General features: G+C 50.8%; 10 protein-coding genes across 10 annotated transcripts; 2 read left to right on the top strand and 8 right to left on the bottom strand.

Annotated features, from left to right (window-relative positions):
- Positions 1-384: 384 nt before the first annotated feature.
- On the bottom strand, positions 385-1,471 carry BDV17DRAFT_294055 (uncharacterized protein; the record flags this gene model as incomplete). Its single annotated transcript, XM_073762751.1, has 2 exons — positions 385-1,180; positions 1,242-1,471. The coding sequence occupies 2 exons, from the start codon at positions 1,469-1,471 to the stop codon at positions 385-387; spliced, it is 1,026 nt and encodes a 341-aa protein (XP_073612768.1).
- Positions 1,472-1,769: 298 nt separating this feature from the next.
- On the bottom strand, positions 1,770-2,663 carry BDV17DRAFT_166542 (Zn(II)2Cys6 transcription factor domain-containing protein). Its single transcript, XM_073754745.1, has 2 exons — positions 2,452-2,663; positions 1,770-2,397 (listed from the first exon to the last, which is right to left on the bottom strand). Exons 1-2 carry the CDS (start codon positions 2,546-2,548, stop codon positions 1,871-1,873), a joined length of 624 nt encoding a protein of 207 aa, XP_073612767.1. The 5' UTR covers positions 2,549-2,663; the 3' UTR covers positions 1,770-1,870.
- Positions 2,664-2,779: 116 nt separating this feature from the next.
- On the top strand, positions 2,780-4,883 carry BDV17DRAFT_294053 (uncharacterized protein; the record flags this gene model as incomplete). The annotated part of the gene is made up of 7 exons (XM_073762750.1): positions 2,780-3,050; positions 3,101-3,229; positions 3,286-3,417; positions 3,490-3,584; positions 3,657-4,037; positions 4,253-4,292; positions 4,357-4,883. 7 exons carry the CDS (start codon positions 2,780-2,782, stop codon positions 4,881-4,883), a joined length of 1,575 nt encoding a protein of 524 aa, XP_073612766.1.
- A 305-nt stretch (positions 4,884-5,188) lies between these two features.
- BDV17DRAFT_166522 (putative phospholipid metabolism enzyme regulator) lies at positions 5,189-8,694 on the bottom strand. The gene has a single exon (XM_073754744.1). It carries the CDS (start codon positions 8,529-8,531, stop codon positions 5,826-5,828), a length of 2,706 nt encoding a protein of 901 aa, XP_073612765.1. The 5' UTR covers positions 8,532-8,694; the 3' UTR covers positions 5,189-5,825.
- A 1,197-nt stretch (positions 8,695-9,891) lies between these two features.
- On the bottom strand, positions 9,892-13,427 carry BDV17DRAFT_270913 (magnesium transporter CorA family protein). Its single transcript, XM_073758725.1, has 4 exons — positions 12,636-13,427; positions 10,622-12,553; positions 10,335-10,537; positions 9,892-10,279 (listed from the first exon to the last, which is right to left on the bottom strand). Exons 1-4 carry the CDS (start codon positions 13,016-13,018, stop codon positions 10,209-10,211), a joined length of 2,589 nt encoding a protein of 862 aa, XP_073612764.1. The 5' UTR covers positions 13,019-13,427; the 3' UTR covers positions 9,892-10,208.
- A 265-nt stretch (positions 13,428-13,692) lies between these two features.
- Positions 13,693-16,091, bottom strand: BDV17DRAFT_166433 (uncharacterized protein). The gene is made up of 7 exons (XM_073754741.1): positions 15,424-16,091; positions 15,328-15,371; positions 15,204-15,274; positions 14,966-15,159; positions 14,609-14,907; positions 14,119-14,556; positions 13,693-14,050 (listed from the first exon to the last, which is right to left on the bottom strand). The coding sequence occupies exons 1-7, from the start codon at positions 15,725-15,727 to the stop codon at positions 13,769-13,771; spliced, it is 1,632 nt and encodes a 543-aa protein (XP_073612763.1). The 5' UTR covers positions 15,728-16,091; the 3' UTR covers positions 13,693-13,768.
- Positions 16,092-16,197: 106 nt separating this feature from the next.
- BDV17DRAFT_166470 (putative phosphorylase) lies at positions 16,198-17,640 on the top strand. Its single transcript, XM_073754743.1, has 2 exons — positions 16,198-16,783; positions 16,839-17,640. Exons 1-2 carry the CDS (start codon positions 16,667-16,669, stop codon positions 17,598-17,600), a joined length of 879 nt encoding a protein of 292 aa, XP_073612762.1. The 5' UTR covers positions 16,198-16,666; the 3' UTR covers positions 17,601-17,640.
- Positions 17,641-18,664, bottom strand: BDV17DRAFT_166449 (RibD family protein). The gene has a single exon (XM_073754742.1). It carries the CDS (start codon positions 18,494-18,496, stop codon positions 17,681-17,683), a length of 816 nt encoding a protein of 271 aa, XP_073612761.1. The 5' UTR covers positions 18,497-18,664; the 3' UTR covers positions 17,641-17,680.
- A 2,937-nt stretch (positions 18,665-21,601) lies between these two features.
- BDV17DRAFT_270905 (uncharacterized protein) lies at positions 21,602-23,171 on the bottom strand. Its single transcript, XM_073758724.1, has 2 exons — positions 22,373-23,171; positions 21,602-22,296 (listed from the first exon to the last, which is right to left on the bottom strand). Exons 1-2 carry the CDS (start codon positions 22,428-22,430, stop codon positions 22,049-22,051), a joined length of 306 nt encoding a protein of 101 aa, XP_073612759.1. The 5' UTR covers positions 22,431-23,171; the 3' UTR covers positions 21,602-22,048.
- Positions 22,554-23,171, bottom strand: BDV17DRAFT_166416 (uncharacterized protein). Its single transcript, XM_073754740.1, has 2 exons — positions 22,661-23,171; positions 22,554-22,594 (listed from the first exon to the last, which is right to left on the bottom strand). The coding sequence occupies exon 1, from the start codon at positions 23,035-23,037 to the stop codon at positions 22,744-22,746; it is 294 nt and encodes a 97-aa protein (XP_073612760.1). The 5' UTR covers positions 23,038-23,171; the 3' UTR covers positions 22,554-22,594; positions 22,661-22,743.
- Positions 23,172-23,175: the final 4 nt, after the last annotated feature.

The following is a 23,175-nucleotide window of genomic DNA, read 5'->3' as shown; positions in this document are numbered from 1 at the left end:
CCCTGAGAGTATCTGTTGGGTGCTCAAAGACACCCGGAATACGTAGTCAGGCGAGCTGCCACTTATAGACACCAAGCCATACAGTCAATCTCACACGGCTGTACCCCAGAGAATTGAATACCCTAGAATGTCACCCCATAATCCCCGCACTTCGGACAATAAATAAAAGCTTCCTCATGAATGGCACGAGTCATGACAACGAACCTGGGGTCAATCTCTTGTACGTGACCCACAGGCCTATACACACATACCGGGGAATCGGCGTTGGACAGATTTCCCGTTGACATCGCCTGTGAGACGTCAACATCCCCGGGCCGCTTCCAGTTCCCTTGTCAAGGTGCCGATTCCGTTGCACTGCCTCCTTCTGACAAGCTAGCAGTCCCGCTAATATTGAAACTGGGACGACAACAGCGTATACACATCATTTGTTGCCTCGGTCCCAAACGCCTGGTAGAGCACCGCGTCATCCATGAAACTCAAGCTAGTGTTATCCTGCTTTCCTTCCGCCGCGCCATATTGATACAGGTAGGAGAGTCCTCCCGACTCTTGCATTCCGCCTGCTCGGATATTTGAATCCAGTTGCACCGCCCCGGCCGTTGGAGTTTCGGCCGTACATGGTCCAAATCCAGACCGCCACCTGGGAACAACGGACTGAGGATTTTCTGGGTCAAGGCTAGACTCCATGATGGGGTTTGTCACTCGCTGGTCCCCTGCTTCTCGCGCGGCTTTTAAGCGGCCCAGCATCTCGTCTAGTCCACGCGCGATGTGTTTAAGCATATGCCGCTCCGAGGTCACTGGTCTGGTCAGCAGCACGACCATGTTCTCAAGAAGTCGTGAGACGAATGTATACTCAATGTTCAGTCCCATAAGGCGGTTCCACTTGGTGGCTACATTCATGAGGAAGACACTAGTGAATGCGATCATTGTGTGCACGTACAATGAAGTTCCCACAAGCGACCTTCGCATGTTGTCTTCCTCCAGCAGTAACGAAAGAATGCTGACCACTGCGGTGACAGCCATAATGGCTAACTCTTTACGCTCGGCTGACAATCTGCCAGATGCCGCAGTGACGCCGCGAACTGCGAGCGAGTTGATCTGGAGCTTAGTGAAGTAGGAGAAGAGGACTACGCCGCGACGTGGGGAAATCCCCGATGAATGGGTTTGGCGGTTGACGCGGGTACTATTTCATGCGCCACTGGTCAACCTCGACATTATAGGCGCCGAGGTCTTCCAGGTCTAACTCAGACAGCATTTCCGTGGCCGATTCGCTATCTGAGTTAGACGGCCCTGGTTTGCCGCCATACTTGACGTATTCCAGTCCTGGGAGGCGCCGTTCGGAGAAGCGATCATATACGTGGGTCAATATCTGCATCAAGTTTACTTGGCTTAAGATGCGCGCGACCAAATTGTCAGAAAGTGGGCTGGCTAGGAGCAACTCATGCTCGCGAATCTGAATGCTCTCTGCGACCATGGGCGCCCTGCCGTATACAATGCTGAAATGGTGGTCGCAAACATAAAGCATATACCAAAGCCTATCTCTGAGAAAGTGTTCCTTGCCACCTGTAAAGCTCGCGAGAAAGATTGGTGTAGGTTGAGCTCGGTGGCGATGCGAATAGCATGGCCAGATAGCTTCCATGACACTTGGGATAACCAGAAAGCTGCAATGCATAGGCCTCTTACATCATCAATCGAGTGGTAACGGGAGAACAGGACGCCGATATCAAGCGTCAAAGGTAGGTGCCGACGTCGGGATATGAAGGGCCGTCACAGTCAGTATTTTCGCTGCGAGCAATTCCGAGGACTGGAGGATGGAGTCGAACGAGGAATGGATTTGCTCGAGTCCGACCCAGAGATAATGATTCAAGGTGCTTTAGAAGACACGGTACAGCTCCTCCACTTCCGTCTGCGAGATAACACCCTTGGAAATGAAGTCATCTAGTTCGCCTGTCGTTCCAGGCGAAGGACTCGCTGTTTTTGCCTTGTTTCTACGTACGTTTCGAAGTCGAGTCACCGTATACAAGCTGCCCATTGACTCCTCTAAAGTCACTGGCTCGTTTCCGTCCCCAATAGCAGGCTCAAGCGAGTTCTCTCTAGCCATAGCCATTTGCGTATTGTCACCGACAAGTTGGCTTTTGTTGGTTGCTTGGCCCAGCACCGGCTTTTCCTGCAATGGAAAGCGATCCAGAACAGCATCTAGAGCCCCCTTTATGATGTGAATCTCCTCTCGCAAGGCGTCAATTTTTCGAGACTCCTCGCTTTCTCCAGGCTGGCCATCGCGAACCTGAGTTGTATACGTGCGGTTCGTAACGCAGGCTAAATCCCGTCGCTGACAGTAGCGGCACTTGCGCTCCCCGGTGAACAAATCACATCGGACTTTGAGCTTCCTGCACTCGAGGCCTGTCAATCGTATTAACATTTGCTAGTCCCTGGAAGGAAGAATCGCTCACGCACAGGCTTTTGACTCTCTTCCCTGCTTGGTTCTCGTTCTGATAGCACCCCCGGCCGTATTCCGGCTGTTTTCCGGCTCGTTATCAGAGATTGAGGACATTATACCAATCTGCGGAGAAGTCTTATTCTGGGAAATCGGGAAACGGAGAGATTGGCCACATTTATAGCCGGACTGGACTCGTCCAGCTGATCCAAGGTTTCGGCGTACGTCCGATTTCCCGGCGCTGACGAAAACGGCATAACCAACCCTAGTCACTTAACAAGACCATCGATATATGGCTTTCGGGTCACGCTTATTCTGCGCATAATTGATTGCATACCCACAGTCGCAATGTGGAGTCTCCAACAGATCAATATCCGTTTCATCGGCCTCGGGGCCATGGGCCTAGGTATGGCCACTGACCTCCAGCGTCGAGGCCAATATTCCGTCACGGGCTTCGACATATGGAAGCCTAGCCTCGAGAAGTTTGTAGCAAATGGTGGACGATCTGGAGAGTCTCCTGCCGACGTGGCAAAGACCAGTCAGTTTCCCATCTGCATGGCGGCCACAGCTCAACAACTCGACTTTATCCTGTTTGACAGCTCAAACGCGGCGATTGAGGGTAAGTGAGCAACCTACGTCCGTCAAGGTCTCGAATAACGAGCCCCCCAGTATTACCAAGAGATGCGACAGTCATCCTCTGTTCAACCGTCCCACGTACCTACTACGACACATTGCCTTCCCGCATCGCAGGCCTGGGCCGGCCTGATATCGAAATCGTCGATGCACCCGTTTCAGGAGGTACACTGCGCGCAGCAAGCGGCAAATTAAGCATTTTTGCTGCAGGGTGGTCTAAGCTCTCGCCCGGGCTACCGACCTGCTCGGCGACATGTCCGAAAAGTTGTACATTATGTCCGGCGGACTTGGTGCGGGGAGCAAGATCAACATGGTGAACCAGCTCCTAGTGGGGACGCACATTGCTGTGGCTTGTGAGGCAGTCGGGTTTGCGATGAAAGCCGACCCAAATGCATGAGAAGTAATCGACATCTTGCGAAGCACAGCGGGAAGTTCCTGGACCTGGAATAACCGTGTGCCGCACATACTTGAAAGCGACTGGACGCCTCTGTCTGCTTTGAGTATCTTCGTGAAGGACATGGTAAGAGAGCTCCGGGTTTTGTTTTTGTTCTGCTTCAGCCACCTGCTGTCTCCGTCCTGACATCGTTCCTAGGGTATTGTTGTATCCACGTCGCGGACTGTTCAATTTCCCTTGCCTATAGCCTCCGTCGCTGAGCAGCCATGTATCTCAGGCTCCGCTAAGGGGTATGGGAAGCAAGATGATGCCGGGCTAGTCAGGTTGTTTTTCCAAGTCACTGACAAGAACACAGGTTGCGCAAGCTTCCAAGATGAAGACGAACATCTTGTGTACCCGCGTCCAGAATCACCACCCTCGAAGATCCGCAAAGTAGCTCTGATCGGACTTGACGGTCTGAGTTGCCAGATGGCATTGTTGTTTGCGGGCAGTGGCTTCGAAGTTCACGTCTTCGATGCAGATGGAGCAAGCCAGGAAAAGCCTCTGTCTACCAGCCGCGATATTTTCGCTCACGATACGGTAGCCAGCGCTGCAACGATACTGATATTCTTATCCTGCGAGGGCACAACCAGGATCAAGTAACGGACCTTTTGCTGGGGTCTCAGCAGGTCGCCAATGTTCTCGCGCGCAATGCGGTAGTCATGTTAAGCTCAACATCGTCCCCTTCATACGTGCAGAGCCTGGAAAGTCGCCTGGCCGGTCTGGATGCGGCATTTCTCTCATAGATGCACTAGTATGCCACGGAAGCTCCTCCAAAGCGGCTCATGCATAACAGTAAGTCGAAAGCTGAGTCCATATTAAAACACAACCATAACAAATCTGACATGATTTTTGATAGATGTTATACTCAGGGTAAGAAACCGCTATCTCAAGAGCCTCCCTCTCTTCCTCACACTAAAAAACACCCACGTATTCAACACCATCCGTCGCGTAACCGGCAGCGCAGGCGCAGCATCAACCGTGAAACTCATGTACCAGCATCAGACTGGTATCCAGGTCCGCGCAGCGTCCGAGGCAATGAGCTTCGCAGCCAAACTGGGACTGGACACGAGACATCTATATGAGTTGGTCGGGAGTGCTGCGGCGTGGAGCTGGATGTCGCAGAGCCGTGCTCCGAAGATGTTGCGCGGGGACTGGAGCGCAACGTCGGACTCAGTAAGGACTTTGGCCAATGACTTGAGACTATTCCTGGGTGAAGCGAAGGAGTCGATGATTTGGGCGCCGTTAGCGTCGGCGGCGCTTAATTTATTTCTTGCGGCGGTGATGAAGGAGTGGGCTGGGCTGTCGGATGCTGGTGTTGTAAGGTTATATGAGACTGAAAAGATATCCGTGTCCAGGGCCGCATCGACAACGCTCCAGGCGTAGCAGGAGGTGAGCTGTGGGGAGGAAACCTTGGGATTCGAGAGAAAGTATCTTCGGTGAAGCTGATGTCGCGGTTCATGTTTTCTCCTGACGTTTCCTATCATCCATCGTCCTTGCTCGGATATCTCAGAGATCGTAGCTATTAAAAGTCCCTCTCTCAGCTCCAAAACATGGATTGAGAACGAAATAAGCAGGCAATAGACAAGAACGCACTGTGAGGTAATGTGAGAAAGAGCGGTTAGAGTAGGAGGTGCCACCAGGTGACGGGCGACGCAAACAAGATCAGGCGATTAAACTGCTCAACTGCTCGAGTCTCAAGGAAGGCGCAATGTTAATTTATATATTGTAACATAATTCATAACTCTATCTCATAGGCACAAATAGACACCGACAAACAGCTACCACCCTGCTGGATATATCCTAGCGTGAAGGGCTTTTGCCGAAGAAAGAAGGGGCCATTCCGGTTAGTGTCACATATCAGTGGAAAAAAGTACACTTAAATGAGCACGCAGAATAACGGTTTATAGTAATAGAAAGTAATATGTATGAAGAACTGAAATATAGTAGACAGACAATCGTATGTAGTAATGTCCAGGAAGAAAAGCTGGGAACACAAGGTTGTCCCCCTGAAAAGTAAAGATTTTGGAGAAAAAACACGGCGCCGGTATATTTACAGATGTAATGTAGTCATGACCAATAATATCTAAGTAGAGCGGAAAACGGATCCAATGGATGAACCCCACAGATGCAGTTCGTCACAGATGCAGTTTCTTTGGAAAAGAGCCAAGCGCCGGTGACGGCCAAGTGTATGCGATTGGGTATATCATAAGCCGCAAAAACAAAGGAAAGACGATATCTGTCATGCAATCGTAATTGGCTAACATTAAAGTAGAAAGAAAAGGAGGCCGACGGATCAGGCCACAAAGGCCCGCCTGGCCTTTGTGATTAATGCTTGTATGGCCTGAGGGTCTCGCCCTCTGGAGTAACGGTATTGGGAAGGTCTCGACGGAAAGGTTGGGTCATGGATATGCTGACTGTCTCGTCCTTTTTGTGTTTTTTGTCGCCGTTGTCGTCATCGCCGCCATCATCAGGGGTCCACTTGATGCTCGAACTAATGGACGACGAATGGAAGCGAGAGCTGAGAGGTAGTTGATACTTGACAACTCCAGCGACAATCAACTCGAACGGGTGCTGTAGCACTCGCTCCCATCGTTCGGTGCCGCCCTTCTCCGTTCCATTTCCGGGCCGGGCGAGACGGATTTGACCTTTTGAGGTAGACGGTTCGTGATTCCATGGCGACGCTTCAAACGTCAAGGTCGAGTCGAGTCGGAAGACACGACCAATAAGCATGGTCTGTTGATCGCCGGCAGGGTCAGACGGAATGGGATCAGTACCCTTGTCCACACCACCACCCTTGCCATGAGAGCGTGTCATCTGATCAACCATGTAGTCGTTTTCGCAATCTATGTCACCGGCGCAGCGAGCCGTACGGGTGATGTCAGCACGCTTCCTGCGTTCTGCCCGCCCTAGCCTCGCATCGTCGGGTCCGTAGTCGCGCCAGAACTGCTCGGTCCCGACATAGCGGCTTTTGGCAAAAATATTGACATCGATATTGTCGACAACCACGGGGAAGATATTAGGATTGACGGCTTCCACGTTGAGGTCTAGCATAAGTTCCTGCTCGGAGGCAAGCACGTTTTGGATTTCTAGGACCTGGACGTCCACCAGAGGTTTCGTAATGGCGACGATAAATGAAGTGCCTCCTCCGACTAGCAGGAAAAATAGCAGGCTAATCAGAACACACGCTCCATATCGTGATAAACAGCTGCGATGTCGCTGCTGCAGGTATTCTATCTGTCGTATACTCGCGCTATTGGGACGTCTGCCACCATGATTGCGTACCTGACGGGGAGACCTGACGAGGGGTGTCCTTTCATCATCAGCGCCTTCGGCATCAAAGTCATAGCCGTACACCTCGCCCGCTTTCTTGTAGCTGTTGATGGTACGGTAATTCTGGCTATTCCGCGATCCTGGCTGTCGAGATTGTCGGTAGGCACTTCCAATAAAGTGACGCGGAGACTTGTTCCCTTGGGATTGAGGGAACGGCGATTCGTTGTCAAACAATGACGGATACATGTTTTGTCGCCCATGACGCCCGACATGGTGTCGGGGAGTATGCGTACCGCTCCCATCAATCCTTGAATGAGACCGTGGGGCTTCGTCGGCGTCTCCGTCCACGCTGCTAGTATAAGTGTTGTTGGTGAATTTCATGCTGCGCTTGCCCGTAACGCTATGATTTCCTTCTCTGAGTGCTGGGCGACTACGACCGGCCAGCTGATCCACTTGACTTGCCATGGAGGTCGCACTCGGAGTCCGGGAATGGTACCTGCTCTGCCGAACGGGGTACTGATCTGGCGGATTTGACTCGTAAACGAAAGTCTCGTCCGAGTCTGAAACGTCCGCTTCATCAACGGCGCTGGCTACCTTGGCTTCGAAAATATCGGCCTTGGAAGAAGCAGCGCCACTTGTAAGCGCCGCCGGTTTGCGGGCTCTTTTCTTTTCTTTCTTTGGACGGATGGTTTCGGTGCTGGGCTTCATGCGCAGAGTCCCTGGGTCTACCCTCCCAGAGCCGCCGCGATCAACGGTTCCCACACCCAGGCCAACCTGCGGGATTGAACTGACGGTCTCGGTTTCCACGATCATATTGCGGACGGACCCATCTGCTGGTTTTGTGCGAGAACCGCCACTTAGCGAGGTAGTCGATCGTTTCGGAATGATACTGTTGGGTCCCTTGGATGCAAACGAGGGACGCCGGCGGTTCTCTTCCATCTGCTCCGAGCTCTTATTACCGCCGCTGTCACTCCCACTTTCTGTATGTATTCTCGACGCCTTAGGAGTCGCATCTTCGTCGATTTTGTCCAGCTTCGCATCTTCCGGAGCGAGTGAAAGAAGTATAGTATCAGTGGAAGGTGTCGAGTGATCGCTAGCCTCCTGGACGGTTTCAAGCGCTGAGCCGGATCCGTTGACGCCTCGATTTACGGAGCGAGGCGCGCTCCTGTCTGACTTTGTTGTAGCATATTCCTCACCCCCAGCCTGAGTCCGCTTGCTGGAGGTATTCGGCAGATGAAGTTCCTGCTCTGACCGCCGAGATCCGACCCATGACGGCATATTAGATTTATCCGGGCTAGGCGCATCGGACGACGGCTCGACATTTGTGGGAGGGCTAAGGACGAGAGGTTTCTTGGATTTAGACGGCTTGCCCGGGCCTGGGCTCGGGCTTTTCGTATCGGATCGGTCTGGGCTCGGCTCAAGGGGTCGTTTTCGAGACCGGGACGAAACGCGAGAGGTGGAAGTAGATGATGAGTTGCGCGGGCGCTGAGAGGAATGAGAAGGGGACGATTCGCGTGAGGGAGTAGCGGAGTTCGTGGTAGAGGAGGGCCCGGATACGCCTGGGGTTGTGGTATGCGAGGGTTTGGGCAACTGCGAGACGAAGGGGTGACCATGAGACTTGATGGTCGAACGTGGCAGTTCTCTCATGCCGTTCTCACTGGCGGATCGCCGGGTAAAAGATGTCGGAACATCATCTTGGGCAGCCTTGGGTCCACCACCTGTACCGCCAGGGTAGGGCGACCTCTCGGATTCCACAGCCATGATCTCTGTCGAGTCAGAGTATTGCTGACAAGCGCACGAAGGTCAGGGGAATCCGAGAGGGAACCAGGCTGCAGAACAAAAGCAAAGGCGAAAAAAAAAGAAAAGAAAAGAAAAGAAAAAAAGAAGCCGTCAGATAATGGCAGGGAAGAAAAAAACAAATAAAGGCGGGAAAAGGCGGGAAAGCGTTTTGGAGGGCGACGATAGGACGAAACAAAAATAAAAAATAAAAGGCAGAGATAACAAGGAAAATAGCCCCAAGGACTATTCCAGCCTTAAAATCAGCCAACGAGCAAAGAGTCCGACGCGTTGGATGACAATTATGACCTGATGTCGCACAGAGCACGTTACATGGGGGAGCGATTTGGCAGGCGAATCGTCAACGGCCACATGCTGATGGGGTGGAAATGCCAAAGGTGCAAAGGGGCAAATCACAGGCGCTCAAGGGGAGGGAGCCAGAGCAAAGCAATCGGTAATAGAATGGAGATCTCAAATAGTCAAGATTATGGAAGACAGGCCGAGGCCAAGGGCGCAAACCGCAATGCGAATGCAGTAACGCACATAACTTGACCAGAAGACGGTGAAGTGTAAGTGAGGTGGTGGAATGTCTAGAACAAGCCCCGGCGCCGTTAGCTCACGGCAATCACCTGTCGATCCGAGGAAAACGCCGGCTAAGAGGGGAGGATCCGGCCGGATAATGTAGCTAGCAGGGCTCAATTGTTGGAGGTCTTCAGACCACGTCCGTAACTCCGTCTTCGTCGCCGGCGCTGATGTGTCTGTTGGGGTCACTTGTCGACGGTCAAACGGTCGACGGGGAAACGGCCGTTCAACAACGAGTTCTCAGACAGCCAGGCTCGAATGATCAGGGGAGGGGAAGTTGATGCCCAATGAAGCGAGCCCACGTCAAGCAATGGGAGCCGAGACGCGAGAGTCAAGCGTGGCAGTGGGAAGGGCCGGGCGAAGAATCCGGGGAGAGGGACGCACGCACGTCGCAAGCAGAAAGAGCCCACCAGTCAGTCGTTGTGGTGGGGAGACTGCTAGATGGCGTTAGTGCACGACCGTTGCGGCGTTGACCGCTGTAAGCGCAGTCAGCCTCGTCAGGGATGTTATGCCGGCAGGTGAGAGTAAGGTGAAGGAGGGAGCCAGGATTGATGCAGAGGAGAGGAAGAAAAGAGATGGACGACAATAAAGTGAAACCAAGCTCAAGAGGCAGCGTCACTGTTGTGCTTTCAGATGTTCCGGACCCCGTTGAGTTGGAGATACCGGGCTGTGACGGGACTGTGATAAATTACCCCGCCAACTTGGCGCTCGGCTGAGGTAACTTTGGTCACAAATACTCAGCCCCAGCCATCATGATGACTTCACATTCCAGCATAAGCAGGTTATTCAGCAACAATAATACGGTTCACTATGATCCATACCATCCATACCAGTCACAGGACGGAGCCAGAATAGTCTAGGCTTACAATCTCTCATCGATCCAGAATTAACTTTTTCACTATTGGTTCAAGCTCTATACACACTCCAAGGCCTGTGTATCTACCAAACATGATTTCTAAACCAAGACTCAACACAACGCCAAACAGTAACCAACGATTATATACATCCTTGTTGCAATCAACAAAATACAGAAAACAGTAGTTAAGATAGTCGTTAATAGGGTATAGTCGTAACCAAAACTTAAACGATATTGTACACCCGTTTGGCGATTAAGAACGAGGCAAAGGCGAAAAGGACCAAGCCGCCGACAACTAGAATGAAGTAAAGTCAGAATCCGTGGAGTTCAGGGGATGCAGATGTTCATACTTGAATAAAACCAGGTCAAGCTGTCCACTTCCTGCCCAGGAACCTTGACGTTCATTCCCCACATACCGCAAATGATATTGAGAGGAAGGACAATGGTTCCCAGAACGGTCAGCTTCCCCAATACATCTGCAGTCTGCTCTTGTCGCTCGTTCATGTGGATATTGATCTGTGCCAGGTAGTTGCTATGCGCGCGTGACAGGAGCCTGCAGAGAACGCATTAGTCAATGGCCAGTCAGACCGCAGGGTAAGGGGGGGGGAATCAAGTAAAGCATTGAGGCCTAACGTACGTTTCATAGTAGGTCAAGCTGCTGGTCATGGTCATGATGTGGTCTTGAATATCACCCAGATACAGACCGATCTCCGATTTGGGCGCCATCTCCCAGTGCTCGTTGCATCTTTTGGCGAAGCCCTTGACGACGTCTGCCTTGTTGCTCAATAGTCGGTACAGGCCCATGACCTTCTTGCGACAGACACCCACCCGCCGCAGCATTTCACCAGGGCCTGGAACGACGTCTTTTTCCTGTTCCTCTTTTGGACTTGAGCTTACAGGGCTCTCTGCGGAATGCATATGCATGATCATCTCATCAATGTCATCGACTTCGTCTTCGATTGAATTAATCAAGGGGCCGAACACGTCCGTGATGTCGTCAATGAGGGCGTACGAAATCCAATCAGAGCTGAGGATCAGATAGTCCATCAATTGTCGGATGCGTCGGCGTACATTGGCCGGGTGAGGCGTCTGTGAGAAGTGGAAGGACAGAATTCCCTCACGGAAGACGACCACATACATGTTGACTGGCTCCAGATAGTCTTCGCTGTTTGGGTCCTGCTCAAACGTGCGATAGTTCAAGAAGTAGTAATTTCTGAACAGCTCGACCTTTTCGCGAGCCTCTTGCATCATGATATCCTCTGCCGTCAAAGCATGGATACCAAAAGCTTTGGAGATCACCCGCATCTCAGCATCAGTCGGGCACAGGACATCAAGCCAGAAGGTGGGTCGAGGCCCGTAACGCTTGGGTTTCGGAGCATTCTGGGTTTGTTCTCGCGGGATCTCAGATGCCGCTCGTCCATCTGACACAGCTTCACTGATGATAGAGGCACGTGTACGAATCTGGGACCGACCATTCGATTGAGGATGCGTATCATGGTTGACAGACGGTGTCGCTGCCCTGGTGCCAGGGCTATGATTCGCAGTACGAGTCCCTGGCGTTGGATGTTCGCTATGTCGATGCTCCGAAACAGACTCCTCGTCGGAGGAGGAATCCTCAAGTTCGGGGGGGTCTGGGATGAAGAGTTCACGGAAGCTACTCCCTGGTTGAACCAATTCCGGGATTGTCTGTGCATGAATGGTGCTCTGGAACTCCTCGTTGAAATAGGTAAACCGATATGGCGCTTCTTCCTCCTCTCGTCGCCAAAACCGATACTGTGGGCGAAGACGGCCTTCGACTAGCATCGGTTCGTTGATCTTCTTTGACCGATATAAGCCAGCCCGTTCTTCTTTTTCCTCCTCATGGCTCCAGTCCTCCAGAACAGACAGATCCGGCCATACTTTGTGTCGTCGCCGACGCCGCTCGTCTCCTCGCGAAAGCGCGGGTGCGAGTTCTTCCGCTATCACAGAGGCATCCTCCTGTGGGAAGCAAACGTCTTCCTCCGCGGGCACAGTCCGACGTCGAAGGAGGCCCTCATGCGGCGTGCGATGTGGCGATACTGGGGCAGACCGCGGCGCGCTTCGGGATCGTTGCGCGGTGCCCTCTACATCGATAACCATGTCACGCGGCCGGGAGTCGTCGAATCGAGTCTCCCTGGCTCGATCTAAGCCGAAGTCATACTCCGCACCGGTCATGAGGGCCTCATTGTAGCCCATATCTGGACCTAACTGAGGCGTCGAGGGTATTGACGGAGGGTTATTGATGTCGTGGACTGGTGCATCGCGAGGCGAGCGTTGAGATGAATCAGACTGGTTCGACCGGCGACGCTGGCGAAAGGTAAACGGACTGGAGGCGGAGTCGGCCCCATACCCTGGTGTCCTAGCTGTGCGACTAGAGGATGGCCTCATCAATGGTGTTCGATCGTCGGGTTCTTCTTGATCGCTATCTTCTGCATACGCACTTTTCCCGCGGGCGTGGAACGGGCGAGAGCCAAAGGAATTCGATATCGAACCAGGTCGCAAGGACTGGCCCAGTCGACTTTCTCGTCGTGGCCTCATCATCGGTTGATGTCTGATTGTTTTCAATTCCAGATTGTTATTTCAAGTTGTCCTCTTGACGCAAACCAGTCCAGGTAATTAGAGTGCGAACATACCGATGATCCAGCAAAGCTTCGCTTTCCAAACTTGTATTGCTTAAATTACCCCCCACCTTGTAGAACGGCGCCGCACCTCGAGTCCTAGCCTGGTTTCCCGCCATTGTATCTAAAGTCTCAGATTCAGGAACCGTAGGCGGAGCATTGAGTTGCGAGTCTTCAGGAGCAATAAAAGACGATGTGCGATTGCGATGCTTCCGATTGCGATTCTTCTTCCGCTTCTTTTTGCCGCTTGTGCTTGTGCCTGTGCCTGAGTCCGGGTTCTGTCGCGCGTCCACTGGTGGTGGGTTGCCCAATCCCGATGCGTTCGCACGTTTTGTGGCAGGGCGCCCCTCCCCTGGGAAAGGCGCCTTCTGATGTGACGTAGACTGCCGGCGAGACATCGTGAGGCTAGACAACTAAGCTGGGCCTAGCCTAGGTCGTGGTCAATTGCTTATCAAAGACAATAATTAGTTGCGAGAGCCGCCTCCAATGGCGTTGCTGGGATACGGAGTGGGTATAAGGAGAGATAAGAAAATGCAGAATTAGAGGACATGCGGATGAGATCTGAGTCTGGCTAATCGAAAATGGCTTGAGCATGGTCAGGGACAGCTCAGCGAGACTCCAGGCGGGAGAAAGCAGCGGCCAACAGTGACGCGGGTTGCAGGATGTGGTGGAACATGGGGCACACGTTTCGCTTCATGGGAGATGCAACGGGCTAAGACCCAAGCGGCAGTTGTGAATTAGATTGGATGAGAGCGCGCAATGGGGCGTAAGAGACACTAGCCTTTTGGCGTCCTGGTCCAAGTTCTTGACCTTGGAAGTTGGAAACTAGCAGACTCTGGACCATCGTGAGCGAGATTCCCTATCATGTGACTCATGCACTGAGGTGACGTCATGCGTATGGCTTCAGCAGTCGGCTATCACATGATTTTTGACGATTTCACCAGGTCCCGTGACTACGGTCTATACCGGATGTATCCTGAATAGAGTACAAACTTGAGATGTTTTTGATGTACTTGATCTGAAGAACGACTTCCGTTTACGACATTACAAGGTATTTTGCTAGGATACTCGTCGAAGGTTCCCATTCTCATTGAGCGGGGTCTCATTGACATACTTACACAAACTATATATAGTCAACCAACCTCGGTTTAAACCTTGACCGCAAATGCATCACTCCGACTACGTACCCGAAGACCAGTCAAAGAGACAAGGGAACTCTTCCGCCGTTGAATGACTCCTTCATCATTTTCGGCCTTGGGTGCCTGCGGGCTCAGCCGCACCTTTCCCTTCCGATTCTTGTACAACCACCAAATCAAGATGACAATGAGCGTAAGAGGAACCGTAAGCACAATCCAGAGCCACCAAAGCCCTGTGACTGTGATTCGTGTGCTGTGCTCAGTCGCCAAAAATATGCCCGAGTCTAGGATGGCCTGGCAGAGAAGGACAATAGGACGTCAGTGATTGCTCGAAATAAAACAGAATGTATGATGATGCTCACAGCAATAAAAGTCCCGGGAAGAAACGCCATAGTCATAGCCGCAATGGCGTTCATACTGGTACTATCGCGCTTCATGCTCGACGCAATCTGGATGTTGCTCGCGGCATCCTGCTGCGTCACGAGGTTATAAACAAGGGCCATAGTGCTATCCTTGCGGTTCTTGTAGTTCAGGAACCAGATTTTCTGCTTCTGCATGCTCTCAATCACGTAGGTTATTGAGTCAGCCGCGCGCTCGTGCACTTGTGTTGGGCTTGCGATGGCTCTGTGCAGGCGGTCGTGGACGGTGCGTAGGGCTGTGGCGGTTATGATTGAGACGTCGGCGTTGCCAAGGTGGGAGTCGGCGTTCTGGGAGATGATTTGGAGTTGTTTGGTTAGGTCGCTTAGTTGGCGGCGGTCGCTGTCTTCGAGGCCTGCGAGGTGGTCGTCGACTTTGTTTACCTTGTTTCTTGTTAATGGGCGGTTGGGTGTTGGAGGGGATGGGCTGGCTGACCTGAGTCCACATGAAGCGACGAAATCGCTGGGCGTGGAACTTTGAAGCCTCGAAGGATAGTGTTGAAAGTATCACGGCGATGTCAAACGGGTCTCGAAGGAATATGCTCGCTTTATGCTTTGGCTGAGCCGTTTCCACCGCTGTGCTTAGAATATCACATAAGACCCTGATACCAGAATCCTCTTCCTTGTGCGAGATAATATAGGTTGTTAGATTCAGAGCGCCACTGTAGCGCAAATAGACTGATAGAGGCGCGCCTTGGAAGTGCAAGTTCCAGCGAGGGTGTTGACAGAAGAAATCTGTTGTGGACCCTGGTCAGACCTATCTCCCAGCATAGTCAGAGACTCGGATACATACCACAGGCGAGGAAATCCCCATTGTCATCAGATTCCCAGCGAGTCTGAGGTGCCCAATAGTCGGGTCTTCCTAGAACGTTCATAATAGATAGCGGGTTAAGGCTCAGCGTCCGGAACATCTCCCTAGTATTGGACTGGGTCATTGTAATCCGGCTTCCAAACGAAGTGTTCTTTGCTGGTAACAGAGGGACAAAGCTGCAAGGTTAGTCTAAGATGCGCATTCTGAGTCTAGGACCTACAATGCAAGTAACCTTCTTGGTCTCAGATCATGCCGTTCATTCAGTGCGGTCTTTCGAGAGCTCGTGACTTCCTTGACTGTTATCAGCTCACGAATACGGGCACTGGTCAGAACGCCTAGCTCACATGTAGAAGGTCTGGGAGCGACTTGGAATCCAAAAAGCGCCATGCTTGGTACCATTGATCAGCGATGCAGGCCTCGCAAAGTCAGAGTGCCCATACCTGATTCTTTTCCGTTCGAATCAAAGCACCTGATCATAGATTCATCCGAGAAGTTCCTAGGGTTTGAGAAATGGGCCTCATGCTGTGCCGCAGAAAAGATGTCTTGAAGGGAGTCAAGGGTGTCGAGCGGATAATTGCTGCGATCCAGCGAGAGGTTGAAGTCCAAATCATTCACATTCATAGCATCGGATACGGCATGGCGATTCACATCTTTCATCTCCACCGAGTTCTGCCGCGGTAGGACTTTCGTCTGGCCGAAGGAGGCCTCGAGCTTGGAGAACTGGGGGGTTTCGTGTTCTGCCATTTTGAGGAAATGAGGGTGCACCGTCGGGTTGACTCCGAAGGTGGAACGAGTGCGCAGAAACGCATGCTTTTCGATCTTCTGGTGGGCTGGAGGCACATTTTTTTGTCGTGCAAAGACTCCTCAGCCTTGAGGTTTGCTAGGCGCCTCCACACATCTGGTGTCTGGGCATTTAAGTTGAGGCAAAAGGAACCGGTCGGATCGGCGTTGCAGGGCACGAGCTTCCATTCGAGGCCCCGAGCCTTGTATCACTTGAGCAATTGCTCTCGTATTCCTCGCAGATCCGTATAAATAGACGATCAGGGCGTTCAGCGGCAACCAACCGCAACTTCCAAAAAGTGGCAGGGTCCAGGATCCCACATGAGGTATCATTCAATTCTGCAACGAAACCCTGTCTTAATCGCAAAGAGAAAAAGGTGCCGAGGCGCTATCGACATCTGATGGTCTGACAGCCTCACGAGTGCACACGAGGGATGAGGCTCTCTCGTTGGCGGGGCTTGGATCAGAGGCTTCGAGTCCTTGTAGCGTAGCAGGTGTAATTTCGACGCTACATGCGGAGGGCGTCATTATCCGTATAACAAGGCATCAAGAGCCGGACGCCTGTGTCAGGTGTTCTGGTGTTCCTGGTAACCTTTTGCCATGACTGGACCATGGGCGTGATGCGGGAGCAGAGCCCAAACAGAGTCGATATCAGAGTTTAACCCTGCGGCCTATCTAGAAGCAGCGCTAGCCATGAAGCAATGTGTTCCTGACTCTCCGTCAAGTCGATGTACAAGATACAGAGCGATTCGAAACTGTGAGCGAGCAGGTCCAAGATGCAGCCTAAGGCACCAAAATGCTCACCCCGGGAGTTTCTCCGCTCCGCGCATCCATCAACGATACGAGATGTCCAGCTTCAGCCCCTCAGCCACCTGCAAAAAGAAAAAAGATTGAGAATCAGAAATGACATCCCATATCAGCTACGAGACTATCTTATCGAAATTTGATGACCTCGTTGCGAGAGAGAAAATCTACTACAACTCACGCAGAACAATCGAGGTAGAAGATGACGGGTTCGCGGTATGCCCTCACCCCATTATATAGAGTAACAGACAGATAGCTGATAGAACCTCAGTTTGAATTCCACATAAATGCCTCTCTCTCCAAGAAGCCTCAGAACGGGGACCCTATCAGCGGGCACGAGGACCCCAACGCCAAGAAGCCAGAGTGTTTTGGGCCGAGGAGTGACATCGGCAATGATGACCCGAACTTAACTCTCGCAAACATCAACGAGACCCACTTGCTTGTCGTGAATAAGTTCTGCATGTTTCGGCCGCAACTTTTGCTGTTGACAGCTGACTCGTATCGGCGGCAAAGGGAGCCGCTGGGGTTAGAGGATCTGGCTGCTGCCTGTGAGGTGCTGAAGGGGCTCAAGTGGAAGCAGTTTGTCATTTACAACTGCGGGCCGAAGGGAGGTGCCAGTAGGCAGCATAAGCATTTGCAGGTTTTACCACGGCCGCCGAGGTTGTTTCTTGATCGGGAGAGTGGGAGCATGAATGTGCCTTATCGATATTTTGTGCGGTATCTCCATGAGATTGATCTTGAGAGTTCAGAGGGGCAGAAGAGGCTTTCACAGATATACGCCGAATTACTTGCTGAGGCGAAGCAGTCAATTGAGGCGGAGTTCGAAGAACCTGATGGTTACATCGGCCATAACGTCGCCTTGACGAAAGAGTGGATCATTGTGATTCCTCGACGGCATATCAACTTTGATGGAATTACCGCGAACACTGCAGGGATGCTGGGCTCAGTTTGGTCGGCAAGTGAAGAAGAAGTGACCAAGTGGAAGCAGGTCGGACCAAAAAGAGCTCTTGCTGGACTTGGTGTGCCAGCTTGACGACTCCTGAACGAGTTTCGAACGACGCATATAGACGGCCTGGAGTATATATACGCATTGCCATTATATAGATAACCTTATCATGATCCAATCCTCCCGCAAAGAACAACATCCTCCCCGAACGGATGCCACTTTACATCCTTCAACCTCGACGCCGCAATCGCTGAGCCACGCTCATCGAACCTCCTCCTCGGCGAAACAACCACACCACCCTGCCCAAGCCAAGTAGGCGCAATTGTAACAATAACCGAGTCAATCAAGCCCTGGAACCGCGGCTCAAGCAACGAATTGATGACCGACCCGCCACCCTCGATCATCACGCTCTTAAGACCCTCCTTCCTCAAAAGCCGTAGCAAATCAGTCCAGTCGAACCCTTTCCCTTCTCCTCTAGCCTCAGTAACGTTCAAGTCCAAGGAGATGAACTTTCCCCCATACCCCTCCAAAACCTTCCTTCTCTCCTCCGGAACAACCACCCCAGCACGGATAACAACCCACGGCGCCCTCCCCCGTCCCTCCTTACTAAGCCCCAGAATCTTAGCATCTGCATTGAACTCCCACCGCGCAGACGGATCAAGCACAATGGGGCGCGGTTGACCCTGTAAGCCCTCCCCACCGTACCCGCCCACACCAGCAATGCGACAATTCAGCCCCGGGTTATCGGCGACGGCTGTGCCGACGCCGATGAGGATGCCGTCGTGGCGAGAGCGCAGGTAGTGCGTCATTGCTTTGCTTTGTGGGCCTGAGAGGATCGTCCGTGTTCCTGGGGACAGGGCCAGTTGGGAGTCTAGTGATGTTGCGAATGTGAGGGTCGTGAAGGGGAGGTCATTTGGTTTTTGGGTGGGGATGTAGGGCTCTAAGAAGGAGGTTTCTGATTCAGGGAATATGAGAGCGTCCATCTCGTATCTTGGGGACCTCGAGGATGAGTTATGTTTTATTGAAGAGTGTGCAGGATCTTGAATTGATAATGTTGGTGGGTGGGTGGAGGAGTTGTGCAGTGCCTGAACCCTGAGGCATGAAAGCGATATCGTGTTGGACGCGGTGGGGTCGATCCAGCAGCTAGTCTCAAACGGGAAACACGAGTATATTAGCTATAAATCTTTAAATTTATATAGTTTTATAAAGAAATAGTAATAAAAAAGTCTAGATTAGAATTATTCAAAACTTTAAATTTTGATAATTTATATAAGCCTGTTTATATAGCTATAGCTAGTCTAGAAAAAGTAATATATATATACGCCTGCTTAAACATTAATAACTACATTAAACTAGATGACGGCAAACAGACTGCCAGAACGGTCGCAGTCGATGCTGTTTTTGGCCATCGACCTGCCAACTGTTCTGCCACTCAATCAGGCATTTGTGTCCACGCACCACCAATACACGCGAGGTGGACCTCATTTGTCTGCAGTGACTAGTGAATACAGTCTCAGCCACCAAGCTCCAGTCCTAGTTTACGCATCTTATCGACTGCGCTGCAGCCTCAGAAGGGAGCCGAAAGTGGCTTTCTCTCGAGTCTCTCAGTATAAATCGCGGTCACCCACCCGGGTGGCTCCATGTATTCCTTCATCCAGTGCTGCAAAGCCTGCGATCTTACGCTGCAAGTAACAATCCTACTTAAGGCCAGGACCAACTATCCAAATTTCAGCTTCCTTCTCTAAATATTATCAAGTCCTTACAGTAAGGGAGAATCTCAATTCTTTATTTTTGCTCCATGATATTCACAGCTCATGGCTCGCCATACTTGAAAAGCAGACCACCAGTTGTTTTATGATAGTGACAACTCTAATATAGAAAGCACTGATGACAATCAATGACACCGACCTAACGGAACCTGAGGGTGACAACAACCAAATAAAAGGTGCTGGTGATGCAGCTCTGCTATTTGTAAGGGGACGAAGTGCTATTGCCTAGCTAAGTCATGCCATAGACACAAGAAGGATCTGTTGAGAAGAGAAAGAGAAGAGAAGAAGAGGCCTTGATGAGGTATAAATAGGGAATGCTGAGGCTAATATAAGGAAGAGATAAAAAGGGGTAAACAAGGTAGTAAGGGATCAGTAAGATAACAAGGGATAGGTAAGATAGATCATACGAGGTTGTGATCGAGTCTGCAGAGAACAAGGTACGTTGTAGAGGGCCTTTCGAATATTTACAGATTATGAGCATCCACTGAAGTACTATATCCAACACTAGTAAATCCCAATGAGACGGTATATACCAAAGTCTATGGCAAAGGCACGACTGCTCTCCTTAATCGGATAGAGGAAATATACATTCAGTGAGCTACACTATCCCAGACTCTTTTGCTTATTTCCCAGTGGACTACTTTCCTTACTCTGGAATGAACAGAGTCTGCACTTTTCTTAAAAAGGTGTCACGAGCTTTGGTCGTTTCGTCAATATATCGACAATCATACTAGAAGGATTCGCCAAAGAACTATAAAACAGTAGTCAGCAAGCCGTCGAAATATACCTGTTCACTTGAACTTCAAGCCCTAGGGCTGTGAACCTTTGGTCGAACGCAGTGACTAGTCGGTAGGGGAGCTTCAGCCGGTTGATCGCTTCGGGAGATGTTCGCGCAAAGATCGAATTGGAATTTCAGGCGTAGATCGTCACAGCAGGTTCCTCAAGAGCAATTTACATATCTATCTGTTACAATCCTATACAATGACACTTATTAAGCAAAATTATTAATACTATACAATTTCCTAGAATGGGTTCTCAACCTACAACATGGTAAAAAGGAAGATGCCTTCCGGACATTAAATACAAGAGCTTATTGGAGACTTTTTGGAAGATATTTCGCCTAGTATATGAAAAAGAAACTTCTTAACAATCCAGACTTACTAAATGACTGATGTTCTTGGCTCATTGGCTGCACTCGGCGTCTCTGTTGGCCGTTATTTAGTAACATGTGATCTTTCCCTCCTGTACTCTTAAGCAACACGCATCATTGGGGTCCCAACCGGCCACTGTGCATGCCCCTACGTAATAAAGTTACAAAGATCTTCGCTCAAATGCTTAATGTTATCCTACACCCACTTCAAGGCAAATTGCTGATCCAGAAACCCCAGTTTCTGGTCAGGGTTGCTAGGAACTTTAATGGCCTTCCGTAGGAAGAAGCCATAGGCATTAACACGATAGTCTGGGTACACAACCACGTAGTCATTCATGTCACTAACATCGAGGATTAGGTAAGATGAGAACTACATGCTGAACAACGCAGAACTTTCAATAAGGTGCCACTACGGGACACATTATCCTAGGGAGAAGAGTCTAAGTGGAGCCGTTTACAGTGCACTAGGGACAAAGGTTAAAGTTCTTACCGGTATCATCGAGCCGCTTGACTGAGAGAATATTGACAGGGTATAGGCGTGTGAAATCATTTTAGCAGGTTCAACTTGAAAGCGCATACTTGTGATTCAGGCAGAAATCTCTGTCTCAACAACATGAATATACTGTTAGGGGACGAAGTGCTATTGCCTAGTTAAACCGTGCCATAGATACAAGAAGGGTTTGTTGAGAAGCCCTCTAGAGAGTACTCGAAGGAAAGGCCTAATAAATAAGCAGATTCGCAGGGGTTAACAAGGGTTCGAGGGTTAGATAGGATAGCAGGGGTAAACAAGGGGTGGAATGAGCAAGGGTGCTTGGTATGAACAGGAGAATGGGAGATAGACGAGGTCGTAGACCGAGTTCACAAGATTAGGGAGCCTCGTACGAGGGGCTCATAACAAATACTACATGTAACCACTGCTATCTCAAACAACCCTCGGGATGGTGGCCCCCGAGATAGACCAATCGGATAAATGGAATGACTTATGAAGAAGGGTTGCAATACTATGGGGAAGTTTCCAGGTCACGAATGAACCTTAATCTGTATCACAATGCTGTAGATTGCGGCGAGGGGAAAAAAAAAACCCTACTAGTCTGTGTTTAAACCAGGTTAATTCCTTCTATCCCGCCTAATAGCTCTAGCGAAAGAGGGGAATAATAATAAGTACCGGCCTCACCCTCCTACTGTCAGAATGAAACATATCAAGAGCAAGCAAAACGCACTTCCCACCCTACAGCTTCGGCTGCATAACAAAATGTTTCAATTGATATAAAATATGAACGCTCCTGATTCTCTAGCGCCCTAACGTAAATTCCAAGAGGAAAGTATATGCCGTCCTCGATCGCGAAAATAAGACTGCAGCTATCACCAGGGCTTGAGAATGGAAGCACAATACAGTCAACTACCCCCATCCATTCATCTTCATCGATCTGATTCTCAAGATTGTTCCTGTTGTCGCCGTCGTACCAGCCCCGAGGAGGATGCCTGGTTATTTTGACGAGACGCCCAACAGTGAGTTGTGTTGAGGAGTTACGCTTGTATACTATCAACTGATTCGTTTGCACTGTCCGCTCGATGTCGCAGAACCGACAGATTGACAATGGGTCTACTATGTCGACCTACCCAGGGAGATCAGGGATCATGTAGAAAGGATTCACATTCGAAACAACACGTTGAAACGCATGTAAATCGCATTCTTTGACAAGAAGAAACGCGCAATCGTCCCGAAACGAGGGCTTTTCGTCGATCGAATGCTGTGGGCGGCCGGAGGTGCGGACGCTCGTTGTGGCTACCCGTAACGAAATCTGCCCGGTTGTGTCATGGTTTGACGAAGAATTCCGATGCGGGTCATCTAAAAGATGTCCGACTGACGGACATACCCAGGTAAGCTGGTGACTCAGGGGACTTCTGGTCGTGCTCATAAGACAACTGAAGGTACTAACCTTTCTTTGATCCGAATCCAAGGTCGCATGGCCACTGGTAATGGTCAGACTTTTGCATATTTCCTTGCTAGCTTTCGTTTGGTACGTGAAGTTTTGATGGGGTACGGGGACAATGTAAGGGGTGGACAGCCACTTAGGCAAAGGCAAGGGCGTGATCCCTTATTGGGAGAAATGATCAGCCGGGGTTTGCCGTCGACGACGGTACTTGTCAACCAATAATAACTGTGGACTTTAGTAAAAGTCTCGTGCAGTGATAGCGTAGCGAGCGAGGAGGAATAGAAAACAAACCGAAGAGACCAGAGGAATTTACATAGTGTACTAAAAGCTTTGTCACGGATAATTCTCGCCCGATCATGCTCATCAACCCACGGCTAGCCCACGTATCCCATCCACTTCTCCAGCTCGAGTATGATCGATTGCGACTGTTCGCGATCTGACTTCTCAAAGTCGAAGGATGAAAGAATCTTCTGACAAGCTTGGGGGGAGACCGGGGATCTTGAAACGCATCTGTGAAACTGGCGACCAGGCCAGCGAGGAGGTGGACTCAACGAACCAGGGATTTTGGAGAGCTCGGGCAACTTCGGGAGCTCAGGTTGTGAAGGTTGTGAATGGAAATTCGCAGGCAGTGAAGATGACAAACGTTGGCGTTGTCTGGCTTGCTCCATGATCCGAGAAGCGTCCAAGATGAAGAACGACGGATGAACAAAAGAGAGGCTAGAAGGGTAATATTCAGGGTGATCGACCACTTTGATTTGATGATAAGGTCAGTTGGTATTAAGATAGTTGAGGGTAGGGAGAGGTGG

This window comes from Aspergillus undulatus (assembly GCF_047715775.1).
Source record: "Aspergillus undulatus strain CBS 261.88 unplaced genomic scaffold BDV17scaffold_48, whole genome shotgun sequence".
Classification (NCBI taxonomy): Eukaryota; Fungi; Ascomycota; class Eurotiomycetes; order Eurotiales; family Aspergillaceae; genus Aspergillus; species Aspergillus undulatus.
Note: the sequence above shows the minus strand (reverse complement) of the source record. Positions and strands in the feature narration are given on the sequence as shown.